General features: G+C 44.5%; 1 protein-coding gene across 6 annotated transcripts in view; it reads right to left on the bottom strand.

Moving 5' to 3' along the window:
* smtnb (smoothelin b) overlaps nucleotides 1-20905 on the bottom strand; it is a 35423-nt gene that overhangs the window by 4171 nt on the left and 10347 nt on the right. For 2 of the 6 annotated variants that reach the window (XM_029829051.1, XM_029829053.1), the window contains exons 3-15: nucleotides 20084-20162; nucleotides 19918-19996; nucleotides 19276-19355; nucleotides 14816-14891; nucleotides 10509-10842; nucleotides 10160-10427; nucleotides 9154-9205; nucleotides 8196-8816; nucleotides 6805-6878; nucleotides 1502-1687; nucleotides 1207-1282; nucleotides 1003-1035; nucleotides 67-246 (exon numbers count right to left, since the gene is read on the bottom strand). In XM_029829051.1, coding sequence (XP_029684911.1) covers nucleotides 67-246; nucleotides 1003-1035; nucleotides 1207-1282; nucleotides 1502-1687; nucleotides 6805-6878; nucleotides 8196-8816; nucleotides 9154-9205; nucleotides 10160-10427; nucleotides 10509-10842; nucleotides 14816-14891; nucleotides 19276-19355; nucleotides 19918-19996; nucleotides 20084-20162 — 2138 coding nt within the window. The other 4 variants (XM_011615688.2, XM_011615689.2, XM_029829054.1 and 1 more) reach the window with 3 other exon arrangements.

The following is a 20905-nucleotide window of genomic DNA, read 5'->3' as shown; positions in this document are numbered from 1 at the left end:
TCAGGGATTATGAACAGAGCTAATGGCTACGTCCTCAATTTATTTTCTGTTTTTAAAAGTAACTACCACAGTGAGTGAAGCGGTCTGTCTTCGTAATCTGACTGAGGCTGGAGCCATCTGCCGACTTCTCCACCTTCCTCATCACCATCTCGCCTGCTCCGGCACCAGCGCGGCCCTTCTGTGATCGTTCTTCTCTCTGTTGCCGGAGCTCTTGCAGACGGGTGTCGCGCTCTTTTTCTCTCTGATCTGGGGTGGAAGAGAGCAGAGCGCACAGATGATGTCAGTGGAAAAACTAGAGGAGGACAAGATGTCCTAAAACACACTGCCAGCACCTCATCTGACTGCCGCAGTAGGGTAAAGGTGGAGGATTATGGAGCTAAAGCTATAACTGTCAAATAATACGAACTGTACAAATAAAGAGAGTCAACAGACGGCTATCAACCCCTGTTTTTAATTACATTCAGAATTCTATGTCACCATCTGCACCACTACCTCCATTTTAATCAGACTGTGTTTATACAGTAGATGTGGTGCATTTTCTTTAATTTTGCTAGTTCTCATCACTTTCAGTGCAATATCTTCCCTAAAAAAGTATCCTTTCAGTGCCTACATATATTACTTATACAGCAATTACTTATATATTATATCGGAATGTGACGTACAATTGAAGCAAAAGCTGAAAGGATTAATAAATTGTCAGTTTAAGGTATTTATAGGAAACATTTCAGAACATAAAAAAATGAAACAAATGGCCTTGAAAATATATCATCCTCAATGAAGGCAGTAAGAAAACTCCACAAAATGTTAAAACACTGCAAAACTTAACGTGCTAAACATGGTAGAATGTGCAGTGACTTGTCAAAGTCTTCACACAAAACACACACACATGCACATTTGCAAAACTCTCATAATCCATCTGCAGTGATTCAGTAACAACAGGCTGGTGCGTGAAAAAAGAGAACATCAGCTGTTAATGCACTCTGTATGCCAACCTCCCCCTACCTATTTCCTCTTGAGTACATCCCAGCCTGGCCTCTGAGAGCAAAACAGACGGGAAAAAATGTGGAAACCGCACATTTGCACATGATTTAAAGAATGAGTAGGAAAAAGATGGCGGCAATCACAGAGGAAAAAAATACCGGAACGTCACAAAAACACAAAATGCACATCTGTTTCATGTGGTCCAAGTAAAAGGAGAGCCTTTACCTCTCTTCCTCTTGCGTAGGTCTCTCATTGCTGCACGGATCATCTTCCTCTCTTCAAAGTCTTTTGACTCATCAAGCTGTGTCGCGAAAAGAAAAAAAGAAAAGTCACGAATGCAAACAAAGAGGTCATAGCTCGCAAAAACCCAAAGTGGCACTGCTTTATTTATGCATGCACTCCTAACATGAGCTGGGATGAATATAAATATAAATAACTGTCAAGATTTACTGCTAATACACTAACTTTCTAAACCTTTAGTATCATGGAGTGGTGCTTTTAAATCTTGGGTGCAAAGTACCATTTTGTCAAGGAGCTCCTCATCCTCTATTGCAGCCAGCTGTTCCATTGTCATTTTTCCAGGGTGCTCATCAGGTTTTGTCTGGGTGTTGGAGCCATTGGGAATAGCGGGGACGTGACGCGGCACCTGGACAGAGGGTGCCACTGAAAATACCGGCTCAGACGCCACGACGGGTTCCGTCTCCATCTGGGAACAGAAACACGAGCTAATGCATCAACTGGCCTTTGGAGATGTGAACAAAAGCGCATTGTTCCTCACGCTGCAAGCATAATGAGAGTCATAGGCTCTCAAATAATCCCTTTTTACGGCCCACTCATCATATCTCGTTTCTTCCATTCCCTCCTGTCCTCTCAGAGGGTGACAGTACGCACGTGTGTTTGCTGCGGCCAAGTTTCTGTTCATGGAGTGTGACTGATGCGCACTGTCTAAACCATATTGAAATGATGTGAAATAAGTGTTTATGTGATGGGTATGTTCCATCGCTCTGGCTTAAAGAGTCAGACACATGCATTAGCTGATATAAACTTCAAGGAAAAACATTCAATCCATCTCCGGATCTCTGAGTTGTGAGCAGAACAAAAGAGTGAAGGAGCTGCCTGAAGAGTTGATGATGTAAAGATGGTGCCGACACTAGAGGCTCTGCATGTGCACTTCATGCTTTTGTTTCACTGAGCCTGAGTCCAATTTTAGCTCCAACATTTGGCTCTGATTCTATCCACTACTGGCCAGTACTCCTCTCCCTAGGCTCCCACCAGGACAGGTCTCACTGGGTAGGGCTGGTACCCAGCATGACCACAGTGCTGGGAGATTATGGGTGGTCACTGGTTTAAAGAACTTTCTGGACATGGAACAAAATGGACTGAGAGGCACTTGACCGACAAGGAATGTTTTGGGACCCGACACAGGCCAAACAAGGGCTCTCAGTCAGGCACTGAGGGGGTAATGCATGTGCGGTGAGAATGTTCTTTTGTTTAGATTTTCCTCTGATGGGTATAGGATTAATTCTTCAAGTAGGCTTAAAAATAGGGCACAGCATAAATGGATGTGGGAATTCTTATGTAAATAAAACATAAATCATATTTATACTGCAATGGTAATCTATGAAGACATGGTGAGGTATTGACTGGCAGATCCAGCTGTTTTTGCAGGATTAAATGGCAACATGAACCTTTGACTGCCAGATAATAGAAGATCATGACACAAATGCTCATTATCCTTTAAAATGTCAGCAGGATACTCAATAGCCTAACGTGATAACTAGGCTAAATATGCTATACTAGCAGTTACTAGGAGTTATAAAACATGAGCATGTATCAGTCAGGGTGTTATGCCGATAATATACTGGATGTGAATGTGGTCCGGAGCGGCTTCGCTGCATGTCCGCTCCATCCTTCGCCAAAATACAATTTTGTCTAGGATCATGTAATATTACCACTTTGTAATGTATAAAACAGGCCACAAAAGGAGACATTATTTCAAATATTTTCTCTATCCAGAAGAGGAGGATACACATTTGTTTCTGTTCAGATTTGTGCGCCTCTAATCTGCATAATTCCATTATTTAAACTCAAATGTCGAATTGACAGATTATCTATTGTTTCTAAGGTTTCTTTTTTCATGCAAATATACTTCAAAAGTACGGCTCCCTTTGGAATAGCTGAAAATTACTCGCTCTAAACACGTGGGATTTGCTTTGAATGGAAACGAATTAGCACCGCCAACATTTCAGAGCGAAGATGCACCACAACCGCCCCCTCTGTATTTTAGGAGTTACAGCCCATCACAGAGGACATCATCAGGTAGTGATTCACCCTAGTCTCCACCCCAGTCTATAGTGCATATCTTTGCACTGAGGGACGTAAAAGCTTTCCCTCACCTGAAGGTCATTTAACAAAGCAGGCACATACCAAAAGTTAGCCAGGAAGATATAATCAACTAATATTGCTATTGGAGGATGCAAACTGGATCTTAATGTCTGCAGGTAAAACTAACAGTAGCAGAGAACACTACCGTGCCGTCTTTACAAGAAGAGCTTGCCATCAGTGAGGGAGCAGAGAGAGAGCGCAGGGATGCAAAGGTAGGTGGGTGAGGGACAGGTGAAGGTGCTGGATTCTCCAGTTCGTTTGTCTCGGCAGACACAGAGTCTGACTCCTGGGAGTGGGATATAGACTCCTGATGTGAACTTGATGGAATCTCTACAAGAGTACGCGCTGGAGGGTCCTGCGGTGAACCGGCTGGGGAATCTTGCTGGCTGCAGGATGAATTATCATGTGTTTCTTCCAAGGCAGCACTCTGTGAGGTGCAGGGTGAAATATTAGCGGGTAGATTTGGAAAATCATTGGAAGCAATTATAGTTTCACATTGACTTGGTGAGCTTTCCTCGCCGGCCAGGGAACTAAATGAGGGATTGGTTAACCCCATGACTTGGCAAAGTGTCTCCACTTGTCTCACAAGGGTTTCTTGCTGAATCCTGAGCCTTGCGTTCTCCTCCTGAAGCTTGGCAAAAGCTTCAGCCAGAGGAGCCACCTGAGTCGCTGTCTCCAGCAAACGGGAATCTACCTGCTTCCCAAAGGCCTGCAGATCACCATGAATCTCACTCACTGCACACTGTAGCATCAATTCAAACTTCCTCTTGCATAAAGGCTCCTCTTCATCCTCTGCCTCATCTTGAGTGAGTAAATCACCAATCATCTCCTCCAGACCAGAGTCAGCACAGGCACTGTCTGGGCTGCCCAGAGCGTCAGCAGCCTCTGTGGCTGGCAGGAAGTCCAGGTTCACTCCAGGCATGGCCAAAGGGATACGCAAAGTCTAACAGTTGTGGCTCTTTCTGTCCCTCTGTCTGCACAGACAAAACACTGCGGGTGCTTTATACTCTTAGCAAATCTCCCCTCTTAACTAATCAAACCCCAAACAGCCAATGAGCATTCAGGGAATTCTGTTTCCAAGACAGTGATTGCTCCACCCCTTATTTCCAGGTGCCGCGGATCTATTTATCTCCTTTTCATTCCACTGAGCTGGTCAGCTCTGGGGCACCGACAGAGGCCAGCAAGGGAGTGGTTACCACAACAATTTAGAAAACTTCCCCCTCCCTCTGACAGATTTCCTTTTATTTAGAGCCCTGTCCTTCACACTTGGGCTGGCAGACAGCAAAGGTTTACATGTGGCTCTAAGAGGCATAATACATTACTGCCCTATTCAAACTGCCTTCTGATCATGATGGATAAATAGTTTAAAAGATGACAGGGTACATGTAGTTCTAGATTTACTAAAGAAGCAAAAAGCTCTTAGTTACATTTTTGATAAATGTAAAATTCTGCGTAGTACTGACAAAAGGTCTGTTGACTTGCCCTGCTGTTACGATTTCAGAATTTAATTTACACCGGGTGTAAGATTCTCAGATGCTTCATTTATTTCCAGGTAAGCGCGTCGGTTTCGCAGAGGAATCATGCGTTAAAGCCAGCGAGGACACGGATCTCGTCTTACCGCGTGCGACATGGCTGGAGCACTTTACCCACAGTAACAGGAAGTGAGAGGGAAAGTTAAGGGTCATTTAAGAAAGGATGGAGAATTGCAATCCAAATTTCAGATTTTTTCTGAACTATGTGCAGCAAAGTGCATTCCTTGGTAACTTTTCCAACCAGCTGGCACCATGCGCTGCGGACCTGTGTGAAATCTTTGACACCCAGAGGGTTGGTTGGGGAGCCAGCATGTGTTGTGGATCAGCACTATGTTAACAATGAGGTCTGTATCCATCCGCAGGAAAAACTATGTCAATGGCTGTGGGCACTTTACCAGCGTGACACAGGGGTTGGCAGTGGAAATCTCTGACCACAGAAAAGCGACTGACTGAGCTGTCATCTCCGCAGTTACAGAACGGAGGCATTATTTATATCTGCGCTCAAGGCCGAGCTCAGAGGTCAGCAAGGAAAGACGGGAGCAGCTGTGATCTCTGGGATAATCAGCCTTCAATCTCACCTAGGCATCGACCAGCTATTGCCCCTGCAGTTGTAACAATGACTTCTCTCTGTAAAGCTAACAGCATTTAGAGGTTGCTGTTGTCTTCTTTACCCAGTAGTCTCTCAGAACCGCTGGTATTTATAGGTAGTCCACTTTGCAAAACTGATGCTATCAGCACCAACATGTTTTACTGGAACTAAAAGCATACCTCTTAAGGAAACTGTGGAAGTTTTAAGAGCTGAAAATAGACCACCAAAGAAAGTGCCAGGCCACCCAAACAGACGAAGGACCCCAGGAAGGGATATTAATGCTCTAAAGAAAACAGTAAACAACACCAAACAGGAAGAGATCATAACAGCTCAGGTTGCGCACTGTTGCCTTGATATTAAGATTCATTTGCATAAGATACATAATTACATCTACTCTATGCTAAAATGTACAGGGTGGTTACTATCTCATGCAGCACTGAAATGTGATTCAAATTAATTTAAAGAGAAATGTGGTCAGTGGGTGTTTGTATATAAAACCTGAAAATTGGAACATTCACATCTCTATTGTACATTAAATGTCTATATCTGATACACAGAGGTCTGACTAATGGCGAAAAGGTAATTCAAGGGTTGTATCAAACCCACAGCCGTGCGGATCTTCCTCCGAGTTCCAAATAAGAAACTCCCCGATTCCATGAGCAGACTAAAGCATACAGGCACGCATCCATTAAAAAGTAAACAGAACATCCCTTCACCTCACTCTCTGAATCCCATCCTCATGAAGATATTTCCTTTCATGGTGGAGCATGTCAGATATAAAATGAAGCAATTGGGAGTTCAGCTCTTCAGAGGTAAGACGGGTGAGGAGTGTTATGAACTCCCCCTTTGGGTTGACACACTTAGCGACCACGTTATACTTATTAAAAATGCCTAAATATAGCAGCGAGAGTTGCCTCTGTGGGTTCTTGGGGTCAAAGGAAACCTCATGTCAACATGTATTTTCATAGAGCTGAGAAATAAATAATGTGTATGGAGACAGACAGGTGTAATTTAGGAAACATTTCCTAGATAAATCTCAGGGGGTATGGCCTGAGCACCTCCCTCTCGCTGTCTCTCTCTCTCTCCTTCACATACCCTACAAGGACAGATGTGACCATCTACCCACTCTGTGTTTGATAAACATTGTTCTTCCCTTCTCACCCTCCTTTTCGTACACTCTGGCTGTCCCGGCTCACTCACTTTTAAAGCCTTTATAGGTGATTGCAGCGATGGATGCAGCAAAAGCGCGGTGGGATTGAAATGAGGAGCTGATTTGAATCACATCTATGATTGTTCATTTGCAAAGGCTGACTGTACCTTGATGGAGGAACCGGAGGACAGACTGGATGATGTGGTTTTGAATGGCGTTGCTCTGAGGCCAAGGGTCAACTCTGGAAAAAATACAGGATTTGTTTTATTAGTATTATTCTAATCTAGCTAGTCTGATGTCATATTATCATAATGTCACTTTTACGGAGTGAATGACAACAATAATGCCAAAATAATGTGACCATTTGTGCATGATCTTGTTGGCAGCAGTCCGGTACATAAGCGTACAGGGAAACGTAAATGTCACCACCTCTAAAATAAACAGGCCTTTTTATTTGCCTGCAAGTCATTATCCAAAGACATGCTGTCAAACACCCCACAATCTCACCGCACACACCTCTGGCCATAAAACTCAGGACAGAAATCACACCGGCGGACCACAATTCAAGACTCTGGGTGTCTGAGAGAAATTAGAAAGGTGTGTGCTCTAAGTCACAGAGGGATGCGCATACTCCCAAAAAAGAAGCCCAAAACTATTAAATTTAACTGAGCTGAAAGGCATGTAAATTGTGTACGAGCCCAGTGGAGCTTTAAAACGCCCCATAGGTTAGGACGCTGTGGACTGCAAGAGGTCCAACTTTGGTCTGAAACTGTTTGGGTTGGAAGTCCCAGTTGGTGAGAAAATTTGAAACGCACGATGTCTTATTTGGACAGACTGTAACCGCAGCTGCTTCTCTGCTCACAACAGAAGTTCGGAGGCAGCCAAGGCTCGCGCTCTTCATGTTCCCAGTTAATGCAATGACTGAATCCCAGCCGGTGCTGCTTTCACTGCTCCGCTTTGATGTACTTGACATTATACAGAGTTACAACTAGCAGATTTTCTTGAAGGAAAAATTAGCTTCCATAATTTGACAGAGAATCTTTACATCACTTACTAAATAAAACACCATTTGTTTTTGTTTTTTTTACTGCAAGCTGATTCAGTTAGACATTTCACAGTACCTTTATTCATATTGTGCGGAGACAACCAGCTGCTTTCTACATTGTCCTAATATACTCTATTCTGCTGTGTACCCTGGCCCCTCCATCACCACACACCACAACAAACAAGCTTCAGTGCAACCATGCTGCTCCATATTCAGTTGTGCAGGGGCTTTTCTTTCTGTCCAAATTCTTTATCACATCCCACTTGTTTCAGATTCCTCAGTGTTCATACGCCTCCCACAGAATCTGGGATTCCACCAGAGGACACCAGGTTGATGATATCAGTTAAGTAATGATCCACATTTTCCATATTTAGATTTAACCCAGTGGGGTAAAGCTCCTGACATTGACTCATAGGTTAATATAACAAAATTTCCCCTGCATCGGGTGCATAAGCACACAAAACTAAAGGCTGTTTTTAAGCGATGACTGCGTAATATGTTGAGTGATCTTACCTGCTCTTTGTCCCAGAGCATTAGTGGTGATGCGCGGCGTCATGTTGGTGATGGGGACAATATTGCCTCTAGTAGAAGGTGTAGAGGAGGCTCCAGCTCGCCCATCCTTGATCTCGACTGTAAGGAAAGTCTTCATGTCTTGGTCTGTTGCCTCTCCCTGGGTGACCTGTTGTCCAGCTGCTCTCCCTGGGGCCTCGTCTTCCTTTGACTGACTGGAGGCGTGAGCATCTTTTTCAGCTGGATGCCTTGTCCCACCCACGGAGTTGTGCCATTGGCCAGCAGAAGACAGAGGTTTGTTAGCCACACCTCTTGGCTGAGGTGTAGTGTGATTCTGGGATGTGGCGGAGGTGTGAGACGTGGAATCCATATGTGGTTTTGTCGGTCTGTCACCAGATGTGCTGCAGGATGCTGTTTTTGGTGTAAACAGCTCAGCAGCTCTTGACAGATTGGCCTGGCCTCCTTTGCTGGATACGGTACCATTCTTCAGAGGAGCCTTCTTCAAAGCTGGGACATTTGGACTCTGTGTGGCTTCTGTGAACTTGCGCATTCGATCTCGAACAGAGTTGGTGCGGTTGAATTGTTCCAGAACACCGTTTTTCTTCTCTGCTGTAGAGTCACAACCTAAATGTGAATTTTAAATCAAAGAGGGAAAGACACCAAGCTTAGATCTCTTCCACTCTTTAAATTTAGAACATTTAATCTCTTCCTTTCATCTTCTCCAAGACAAACTTCCATTTCTCATTTTCCCTCCCTCTCCAGATCTCTCCATCCCCTTTATTTTACAGGACGCATCCATCTCTGACGCTTCACTGTCTCACAGTTCCTACATTTTTAACAACATGACACTGACAGACAATTTTGTCCAAATACTAAAGAAACTTAAATTCTCTAATCAATTCTCTGTTTAACAAGTCCTATAAAAAATATCTGTTGGGATATTAGGTCAGAATTTTCTTACCAGAATCCTTTGCTTTGCCATTAGAAGCAGGCAGATAGCCGTTAGCTGGGAGCTAAAATGAAGGAGAAAAGAAACATGAACATAGTACAAGTACATCAACATAGAAACAGGAGTGTTTTACCAGCTCTGTGTCTAACAAGGCAGAAAACCACATTCATGAGGGGATCAGACGCTACATGGATGGCTGCAGGGTCACCACACACACGCACACACACACGTACACGTACACGTACACACACACACAGTCCCCAATGTGATCCGAAATACAGAATGAACCGGTTGTGTTTTCATTATGTAACTGTTGTGTTTGGAGTGAAGAAGTGGTCCCTGTTCTTTTTTTGGCGTGAAGGTCAAAATGGGCCCCAGAGTGTTTACGTTATTTCCAGGAGAGCAAGCATGAGCATATATTGCACTGAACAATAAAAGAAGCCCGGGGCCAGCCTTGGATAAACACATTTAGTAAAGTGACATGGTGGCGTCATGGCGACCGGAGCCCCTGAGAAGGAAATGTTGCTCAACAGTTAACTGCTGGTGCCGAAGCAGCAGCTCCAAGCCTTCCTTGTTCTGTAGGATGAAGAGTCGCAGAACCTCTGGCCCATTACAGTGTGTCTTTGCCTCTCTGGCAGCAGGTAGAACTGACACACTGCTGAGGTGAAGCAGAGTCCATCAGGTGCAGGGTTTATTTGTGTAGCTAAGTAACAAGTTCTCAGAGAACCTCGGTAGGATGTGTTTATGGATGCCGATGTGACCTGGTTTCACCCAAGAACGTAGCCTGTGCTCCCCTTGTCAGAGATACTAAGGAGATGACGGAACATAGGTTGCTGCGTGGCTCAACAGCCCACTCTAGTGGTGCAGTTCTGATAAACCCTATAATTAAAAAGTCTTAGAACAAATAACATAACAATCTATCTTATCATAACTGAATTTGGCATCTGAGCTCCCTGTCTTTATGTTGCAGATGCAAAAATACCAGCCAATAGTATGACAGAAAGGTTGTATACGCCACCTTTTGCTTAAGCAAATCAGTTTTTTCTTTGGCGCCGCCATTGAGAAGGCCATTAGGACGATGTCTCAGAGAGAAAACGGCACCAGCGGGCTGCTCTTGATTCGTGACTTGATCCTCATTGGGCTGTGTCTGGATGCTTCTGCTCTCAGCTTCTGAATCCGAGCTGCAAGTGGAACCACTTCGAGCTACCTCCACCTCCTGTGTTGGGCCCTTCTCTTCTGAAGTCGTACTCCCACTGTGGCTGGATGCTCCTGAGTCGCTTCGTTTCCTGGACAAACCGATCAGATTAATTGAAGTGTCAGAATCAAATCCAGGTGCAATATTGGAGCCTAAGACATCTGAGCCCAACCTTGCCCTTATGTAGGAGTCGACACTTTGCTCCGATGCCCCGGAGTTGACCCGACTACGCTGTGAGGAACTTTGACTCTTGTCTGAGGCAGCGGAGTCTAGTCGGGCTCGGTAGGCTGAGCCAAGGCTTTTCTCCGTAGCCATACAATCCAAACTAGACGTGGAAAGCACAGAGCTCATGCTTGGATCTGAAGCAGAAGGTTCAGACTTTTGGCAGTGAGAAAGGAGGTCCGGCTCTGCAGTTATGGCCTCTGTCTGAGGATGGATCAGAAGAGATCCAGGCCCATCATCTTTCACCAGGTGATCAAGAACCAACACCATGCTTGAGTTGGAACCTGCAACAGAAAAAAAACAAGAATAAACAAGTCTCTCTTTATTATAACTGCCGTGTTATTGTTTTCTGATGCTAAATCTCAGTCTATCATCATTATTTTAAAATGGAGACACATTCCCGAATGAGTGAGGATGGTGGGGGGTTTAGATCGAGATGATGTAAATGGAATACTTTAGTTCACTGGCGCCCCACGAGAAGTCAGCCCAAAAAATCTCTCCTGCAATCAGAGAGCAGGCACGTGGAGACATGAGGGGATGTGGGCATTTCCTCCAGACCGGCCTCAGTTCCTGAGCAAGATGTGTGAGATTGCGTTAGCGAGCGCACATTAAAGAGAGTGGTCCGAACGGTTGGTGGTACGAAAGTTAAAAGAAGGAAATGTGGTTGAAAAGAGGGTTGATGGATTTGTCCTCTTTTCCTTTTGTCTCAGAGAAACACATTCAAAACAAGGCCTTCTGCCCACATCTGGCCCCTGAGATACTATAGCAAGGGCCACTATGAATGTCTAAGGCCATGGGCCCCCACAATGGAATGAAGAATGAAGAAACACAAGATCCAGATTTGCAGTCCGACAAAATTAGACTAAATAGCAAAGTCACAAGTTATTCTGGGTCTGACAGGCGACTCTTTTGACAGGATTTTTCCACATTTAAACAAGGCTGATTTGGATTTTCACTCCTTCCTTCAAAGATTTTTTTTATAAATGCTGTACAATAACTAATCTACTAACAAACCAGGTGATTACGTAATATGGCTTGAATAAAAACCATGATTGAGAAACACAATTAGGACAATAACTGGCTGCCATGTGTTTGTCTAAAATGGTCCGATGGACAGCAGCGTCTATCTAATGATGCAATCAAGCCGAACTCAATTACCGCTCAACTGTGGCTAAAGTAACAGCCAAAGTCCATCAGCCCTTCTATAAACCCTCACACTATAGAAAATGGGCAGCTACCCTCTACACCCTCAGCAGGGTCTTCGAGGGTACATGGGAGTTTGCCCAACCAGTCCACATGTGTTTTGTGGACTTGGAGAAAGCATTCGACCGTGTCCCCCGGGGGGTCCTGTGGGGGGTCCTCCGAGAGTATGGGGTGTCGGGCCCGTTGATACGGGCTGTCCGCTCCCTGTACGATCGGTGCCAGAGTTTGGTCCGAATTGCTGGCAGTAAGTCGAACTCGTTTCCGGTGAGGGTTGGCCTCCGCCAGGGCTGCCCTTTGTCACCGATTCTGTTCATAATTTTTATGGACAGAATTTCTAGGTGCAGTCATGGTGTTGAGGGGATCCGGTTTGGTGACCTCAGGATCGCGTCTCTGCTTTTTGCGGATGATGTGGTCCTGTTGGCTTCATCGGCCCGTGACCTCCAACTATCACTGGATCGGTTCGCCGCCGCCTGTGAAGCAGCTGGGATGAGAATCAGCACCTCCAAATCCGAGGCCATGGTTCTCAACCGGAAAAAGGTGGAGTGCCTTCTCCGGGTAAAGGAGGAGATCCTGCCCCAAGTGGAGGAGTTTAAGTACCTCGGGGTCTTGTTCACGAGTGGGGGAAGAATGGAGCGGGAGATCGACAGGCGGATCGGTGCGGCGTCCACAGTAATGCGGACTCTGCACCGGTCCGTTGTGGTGAAGAGAGAGCTGAGCCGAAAGGCGAAGCTCTCGATTTACCGGTCGATCTTCGTTCCTACCCTCACCTATGGTCATGAGCTTTGGGTCATGACCGAAAGAACAAGATCCCGGGTACAAGCGGCTGAAATGAGCTTCCTCCGTAGGGTGGCTGGGCTCTCCCTTAGAGATAGGGTGAGAAGCTCTGCCATCCGGGAGGAGCTCGGAGTAGAGTCGCTGCTCCTCCGCGTTGAGAGGAGCCAGATGGGGTGGCTTGGGCATCTAGTCAGGATGCCCCCTGGACGCCTCCCTGGTGAGGTGTTCAGGGCATGTCCCTCCGGTAGGAGACCCCCGGGGAGACCCAGGACACGTTGGAGAGACTATGTCTCTCGACTGGCCTGGGAACGCCTGGGGATCCCTCCGGATGAGCTAGAGGAAGTAGCTGGGGAGAGGGAAGTCTGGGATTCTCTCCTTAGGCTGCTGCCCCCGCGACCCGACCCCGGATAAGCGGCAGAGAATGGATGGATGGATGGATGGATGGATGGGCAGCTGCCATGCCCATTGTGAGGAGATTTCTGGGAAAATCCCCCACTTTCCCTGTAACAACAGTTTGTATTTTTGCTCTCATGTGTCCACATCAATCAATCAATATCTACCCCATAAACAAAAGCCGACCACCCTTCTTTCCCAGGGAAGAGATGATCTGACAAAGATGTGTTTGTCTTTGCCCTCAACAGGTCAAGATAGGCTCTCACACTTTGGTGATAGAGACAGGGGACAGGTTTTCAGAGGAAGTTCCCTATAGAACACACTTACTACAGATGATTACAATATTTGATCTAGCTTGTAATGTAACATGTTTATGCACCCAAATGCAATTAAAGCTAATAAAGAAGAAATAAAGAAGAAAAGCCTTTAAAGATGTTGAAGGTAGTTTTCCTTGGTTCCATCCTTAGGATTATCTCATGACACATCAGCAGACTTTCAAACATGCCTCCATATTCCAGCTGTTACATTCCAGCTGTTACAGTTGCAGTTCTGGTGTGAATGAGCTGATAGTTTCGCATGACTCGTGTCCTGGTATCCTGGAATTTCTCCTTGTGTTTCAAAAGGTTGAGTGTGAACCGGAGTTACGGTCTAGACTCCAACGTATGCAAGTTTTTCTCTTTTTCAGGACATGAGACACACATTCCTTAGAGAGTCTCTGCAAACATTCAATTTCCAAAAACACAGCCCCTCCAGTTACAGCTTAGATTAGAACGTAGTACAGCTGGACAAATGGTCATTGTGGTAACTGTACTTTAAGTGTTTTTCATTGTTTGAAATGTATAGGCACGATTCTGCCGCACTCACAGCAAAAATAACCCACCAGTGACCGTCTTACTTGGTCTCGTATTTCCAGCCATTTTTACTGTCGCTACTGTGCATTACTTAAAAAAAACAAAAACAATGGCCCAGCCCGGCTACTCTGTCGTTTCCCAGCCACCACGCTTTGCATCGTTGTTGAATGGTGTCCACTTTAAAAGGAAATTTCCGCCTTTGCTTTTCTATGGTGGTCTTTATGTGTTGACCCAGGTTTTACCCTGGCTTACATTGTAAGGCAGAGACAAAATAAGAACACCAGATGGTTTCTATGCCAAGACGGGTTATATATAAGCATTATTGCTTTTTTGCCATCTGCTTTATTTAGTAGAGGTGTGGTCGCCGAGTTTCCCCATTCTGTTTCTTCTCATAACCACCAACCACCACGTCCTGGTCCAGGAGGAGCACATTGGGAAGCATGTCCAAGGTGCTCCAGGCCACACAGAATGATATTGTTATGACAGCCAAGCTTAGGCCAGCTGGACCAGAGATTAAGATGAAGAAAAAAAACATAGCCAAAGATAAGCCTGTTTAATTAACTGTTTTTGCTGAGGTTGGACACACACTATAGGATCATTTGTAACATTCATGACACCTCTAGCGTGTACTTTTCACAGTTTATAAGCCATTTATCGTCAGCCCTGTGCCTGCAAGGTTAAAATACACAAGTGAACCGAACACATTCATTGACCCTGAAGGCTTGCATTCATGCTACTTCATTAATGGTGGGGTTAAAAAAATTACCTCACACTTTAAAAAAAACAAAGTTGTTGAGCCTCTGGCTTTGAGCGACTCCAAACAGTTAAAACACTTCAATAAAGGAGCTTAAAGAGTCTGGACTAATATGACCTCCTGATCGCCACCTCAGGAGAATGCCTCCTTGAACTGACTTTTTTTTTAACAGGCAGCAAAGAGGAAATTGCAAAGAGGCCTAATGAATGCAGCTTCAGAGAGATGGTCAGTGTTGGCTCCAGGTTCTAAGAGCATTTCTACCCTCCTGGCTTGGCAACTCACCTCTTCTCTGCAGTTCCCTGCTTTGTTTTGCCTGGTGGCTGAGCAAATCCTGCTCCCTGCTCTCTTTCTCGGTCTCCTGCACAAAACAACAGAAACAGAATACAGATCACTACATTTAGTTAATCAGTTAACTCGAAAAAACCTAGATTCGTTCAGCCATCATCTGCTCGAGATCAGGCTATAATGAGTTTACAAGAGGTCAGGTCAAAGGCTCTGGCCATGAGGACCATCCTAACAGCTGAAAAAGCAGAGATATGTTTACTCTTCTGTTGTATACATTTGAGAGGGGAAGAGGAGCGCCTTGTGTGCCACAAGAGTAAAGACTGTCGTCGCGCAAGGCAGCACTATGTTCTTTGCTTGGCTACCTTTACTAAAAGAATGGCTCCTCAGAGCCCAAACACACGTTCTTCAACTCAGTACCATATATTTCCTTAATACATGACACTCTGAGTCCAACTGTAAGGGAAAAATCTTTGGCACTAACAGCTGATTCTATATTTAATCTGATTACATGATTTGATAAATAACAATTTATAAGAAAAAAAACAAATCAACACAATGAATAGCCAGAGAACTGATCAAACACAAGCTGGAAAGCTGGGAACTGAGAAACATTCCCTTGCTTCCAGGCTGATTGCAGAGCTGATCAGATCAGCCAGGAGACGCAGGCGCCAACAGGAAGAACTGAACCTAATCTTTTCACATAATGTAGTCAAGATAAGATTAAACAAACACAAGTAAAATATGGTTTTGTAGCCCTTATGTGGCTCCAGTGTCAAACTTTCTCCACTGATATATGCCCAGCCACAATCCCAAATAAAAATAGGTGTGACAAGATGTCACATAAAACATATGAAATGCTTTATGTGTCTTGGTGAAGTGGACACTCTGTCCACAGCAACAATAAGACTAGACTGAAGACACTACAGTGTAATAATGCGAGAGGTCACACACAAAGGGCACTCTCTAAGTGGAGTCACTCAATCAAAGAGTCACAGGGGGAGATAATTGTGTTTGAGCTATAAACACAATTAGAGAGGACAAGTCTCTGTTCACGTCGCCCTCCTCTTCCAGACAGAAAGCCATCATTTCACAGCTCCCACTAAACCACAGGGAACATATTTCTCACAGACAGTCAGGCAGAAGGAGGGAAAAAAAGAAGGGAAGATAAAGTGGAACTGGAGATGGAGGCCAGAGCTGCAGACCTGCTGCCAGCCACCGTGCTGTCATTAGCGGCTTCCATCTGGCCTCAGCAGTTCAGACCTGGTAGAGTGAAACCGAGAGTAATGTTGTCCTGCTCCAGTGCTTCGCCCGGACCACTCTTCCCATCTGACCTCAAAGGCCCATTTTGTGTTGGAACCATAATTGCAAAAGCACAAACCAGTAAACACAAAAAACAACTGTCCTCTCCTGTGACCACAGCAAGGCGTGGGCCATCTGGATTCCTCTGATTCCTCAACTTTCAAAAAAATAACAATGAGGGAAAGACTGAGCCAACAATGAGATCAGCTACTGATCGACACTCCTGCTTTACAACTTCCAGTTTTCCATAAAGCTTAAATTCAGTGCTGAAGTTGCAAAGTCTCAACATTTCAGGGTCTCCCAAGTCTCCACGTGGAACCGGGAAGAAACCCGGTGGCTCATTTTCCATGACTGCAGACGGAGGAACCACATGCTCGGCTTACCTCCAATAAATGAAATACAGTAGCAGAAAGGGGGGAGCAATCACACTCACACACGCACTCTGCTGAGCCCTCAGCCTCCCTTCCATTTAACTCCAAGTTTATGCATCCAAGCCATCTTTCCACACCATTTCCCCCCCAAAAGTCTTTAAATCTTCTGTATTATTTAATACAGTTTTTAGACAGTTAACCCAAGACTCTTACTTGTTTGTGATGAGATCACAACTACACCAGTTGCTCACCCAACTCACCTGTGTTTGAGGTGAGGCAAGTTATTGTGCTGACTCCTGAGGAAAATAATGATCCAGGTTCAGGTCAAGCATAGTGTCAATGTCAGTATTGCCTAATTCCTATAATTATTAAGACTAAAGAAAAGAATCTAAAAAGCAATTCCTTCTGGGAGATGAGTAAAATAAAAGTCCAGTCTCTCTGTTCAGTGGAATAAAATGTGAGATCCAAAATGTAGATAAAACAACAAATGCAAAAGTTTAAAAAGAAAGTTTGATCTGTGACAAAGGACAGAAAAATCTGAATGGCATTTACCTTCGCTTCACTTGACCGACTGCCCCCCTCTCTCTCAGCTGTAAGCCTCTTGAAGTCAGGACGTCCGTTACTCTGACTGGTGCTTTTCTCCCTCACTCACATCATACACACTCACATCTGCACACACACAACCACACACACCACCAACACCAACACCACACATAATACCAGCAGGCCACTCCCCTGACTTCCCTACCCTCCCATTCTCTCTCCATAGGGATCTGAACCCCCCATAAATACACACTTTTTTCCAGGGTTGCCTGGTTGACCCATTAACTTCTAAGACTCTGTTTTGACCTATTTTCTCCCCAAATTTCTTCCATATTGGAAACTAACTAAAATTTTGAATGGTTTTAATTTTTGTGAATTCCCTGTTCTATGCATTTCTATCTTAAATAATGTGTATCTATATGCATGAGAAAGCTTTTCCATATGCCTTTCTCTCAGGTCTCCTAGCCCTGTAAAATTTACTATTAAGACAGCCATTAAAGAGTACTGTAAAACCCAAATTATTAAAAACAGACAAATATGGGACATGTATATCCAATTTGCATGTTTGTTTCAAACAGCTGGGATTTGGGAGTCCAAAATATTGCTTGTGAGCGTTTGTGTGTCGCTGCCTGCCTAATCGAAGACCCCCATCTGCCCCGGGACAATTGCTCTCAGCTCAAAGAGATCCGCTGCTCTGATGTGAGAGGAAGGAGCCCTGCTGCTGCTGCCTCTTGATGTTGTTTTTGGCGGCATCCCCATTCCAGCACAGACTAAACTCCTCAGAGACTGCTGGTGGGCCACATGCCTGCCTGTCCGTCCGTCTGTCTGATGCCCCCCTGCCGAGAGCGCTGAGTCTCCCCCCCTCCCCCCCCAGAGGCTGACAGGTCTGTTGACGCAGCTAGTGCTCAGCTGGCAGGAAGTGATGGAATAAGTCTTAAATGTTAGCGCATCCTGTGATGTCAACATTGTGCTATCGTCACTTCCTATGTGAGGACAATGCAAACACACGCACACGTGCACACAGGCACACACAACAGACAAAGGAACCGACACCAACAACCTTTGAATTCCTCCCCCCTTCATATTTCTGAGGTAACTCATATAAATAGCATATAAGTGTGGTTAAAGTGCATGTCCATTCATCAAAATGATTACGGTAAAGCAACAGCGGTCTTAAACCCGAGCAAGCCTGCGAAATCTCAGTCCAGTGGAAACAAACCATTTGTCAGAATAAGATACTCTGATCAAACACAGCAGATAAGATAAGAGTCGGCTACTGTCAGATCCACAGTCAGAATTTGTTTTCACAGCTTCTTTCCAGCAGCACTCTAATTTTATTTTCCATGCTGAGACTAAAGTTTTTACTATGACTATATCCACCATTGTCCACTAGAGGGCCAAGCAGTAGAGGGAAACCACAGATAAACACACAACCGCGCTGGTAAAGTATGAAATCAAACCAAAATATGAAAATATCTTTGAAATATGTGAATCACCACGTTTGCCTTAAATATAAGGTTAAAATTAAAGTGTCTCAGTGTGACAGGTTATTATCTGAACTGAACAACAAGCACTAACTACCTTGTTTTCATATTTAGTAAAGAACATAAAAAACAAAAGCAATAATGCGTTCCTCGCTCTGTGGCAACCAGATGAGCGTCCTGACGTGGTGTGTGACTTCTGTCACAATGCCTGTTGTTGTTTGTTGCATTCTTCATTGTGGCAACCAGGAAACCTCAATGGTCTCTGTTGCCATGAAAACAACGCTCCGCCCGCAACGTAGTCGGTCCTTAACTTATTTTTGCTGTCATGAGCGTCAGTCTACCATATGTTAAATACGTTATGTTAAATACCTCAGATACTATCACTTGACTTATTTTATGTGAACCTACAAAAGAGGAATTTAATTTACACACCAGCACAAAACCCAACCAAAAATTGATATCGTAAAAAAACATTTGGCTTCAGAATATTACACATTGAGGTGTTTTCTGCTCTTAAGTCACAACTACCGGTAATTTATTTCATTTAGATCAGAACGTCTCGGCACCTCTACACTTTAGCAAGTGAAATTGAACTTTATGCTGTCCGTCATCTTGAAATTTTGATTGTATTGCGCAAGGACGGTCGTCACAACCAAATATCTCATTTGAGACAGTTTTTCCCACCAGTTGTAATGTGACATTTGGAGTCCATCGGGATAACCTCGGAAAAACCACACCGATCACTCTCTGCGCTACTCACCACAGTTCCCAAGCTGCTTTGGGGCTCCACGTTCTCAGGGTCCAGACAGCGAACTGTAGCTTTACTCTTCTCTGCATTTCCTAAAAGAAGGAACAGGGACGGATCAGACACACACATTTACAGACGTGACCAGACGCAGGATGGATCTGTCATAGGTGGCCTGGAGCGGCTCCGGGGTGACAGGGGCCTCATGCAGACCAGACAGCACTAAAGAATGACAGGAATCCACTATCTGATCCAGCATCATAGGTAAATCTACTACTGTTCCCATGGTGACCATCGACAAACTGCAACGCCACTTAACAGCATTTACATGCCCATTTGACACACAGCAGGAAAATAAGCAGAATTACTTAATCATCCCAAAACTGATTACGGTTCTGTCAGGATTCTCGACCAGAGAGACTGGCTTTGTCCCAAATTTCCGAGGAATGAACAACACGGAGGATTTCTGTAAACAACTGTGTAATTATGGATGCTGAGAGCTTCCTGTTCAAAATCTGCATTTAAGATGCCAGAAAACAGGGAGAGAAACATGCTGCATTTCACAAACAACTGCTGCCACATGTTGATCGAATGGGTGAGAAGGTGCATCGCTCAGTGGGACGGACTCCCTCGGCGCCGTCAAACAGCTGCACTCGCCTTGCTGCTGCTCGTCTCGGATCTTTCGGATGGCTGCTCGGATCATCTTCCTCTCCTCGTACTCGCTGGCTGCACGGAGCTTCACAGAGAAACCGAGAAATTAGTCACCAGGGGACGCGTGTAAGAAGAATCGGCACATTTCATGCTTTTTTCCCCCTCTTAATACCATTTTGGTGAGCTCATCAATGTCCTGGACTGACTGCAACTTTTTTGAAAGGACGTCCAACTTCTCTGCAGATTCGGACCTGAAATAACGACAGTGAAGTGGTCATAATGGTCATAGTGGTCATTTTTATCCTTATCCTTAATGGTGTCATCAATCAGGGAATCACTGAAATGAAAATCTGATGATGGATCATTCCGACTTAATATGAATACTTCAATTTATTTTATTTAGCGGTAGTTGTGGTTATTGGACGGATACTTTGAAAACAATCAACCTCAAACCCAAAACCAGAGGGTTTTTTTTTAGAAATACTGTAAGAAATATTTTTTATTTCCACTGGAGGAATGTTCCTCTAAGGACCAGTTTTACTTTATTTGTATGTCGCAACAATGAAGAACAATGAAAGTGGGCTCATTATCTCAGCACAACAGAACAGGCTGCATCCTGAGGCCCTTCTGTTACTGTCACACAGAGAAAGACAATTCCAAGATAACACAACTTTCCTGGATGAGTAAAAGCCCATCAGAGGAAACACTAGTGCAGAAATAGAGAGACCTGTTAGCGATTGGACAGAATTGGCTCACGTTTTCATTGTAATGCTCATTTTATTACCTTTGCCTTTACTCATAGACTGACACAGTTCCCTAATAATCTGCAGTTTCCTACAATTGTTCACATTGAAGGGACACATGACTCACAGGATGAGAAACTCTACATCACACCAGTGAGAAATACCACTTTGGGAATACTAATGTATTCAAATAGAGTACAGTAGACACTTGATATTTCTGAATAAAATGTATTTTTACTTTAGTTTGAAGC

This window comes from Takifugu rubripes, chromosome 21 (genome assembly GCF_901000725.2).
Source record: "Takifugu rubripes chromosome 21, fTakRub1.2, whole genome shotgun sequence".
Classification (NCBI taxonomy): Eukaryota; Metazoa; Chordata; class Actinopteri; order Tetraodontiformes; family Tetraodontidae; genus Takifugu; species Takifugu rubripes.
The sequence above is the reverse complement of the archived record's forward strand: the minus strand, read 5'-3'. Positions and strand labels throughout refer to the sequence as shown.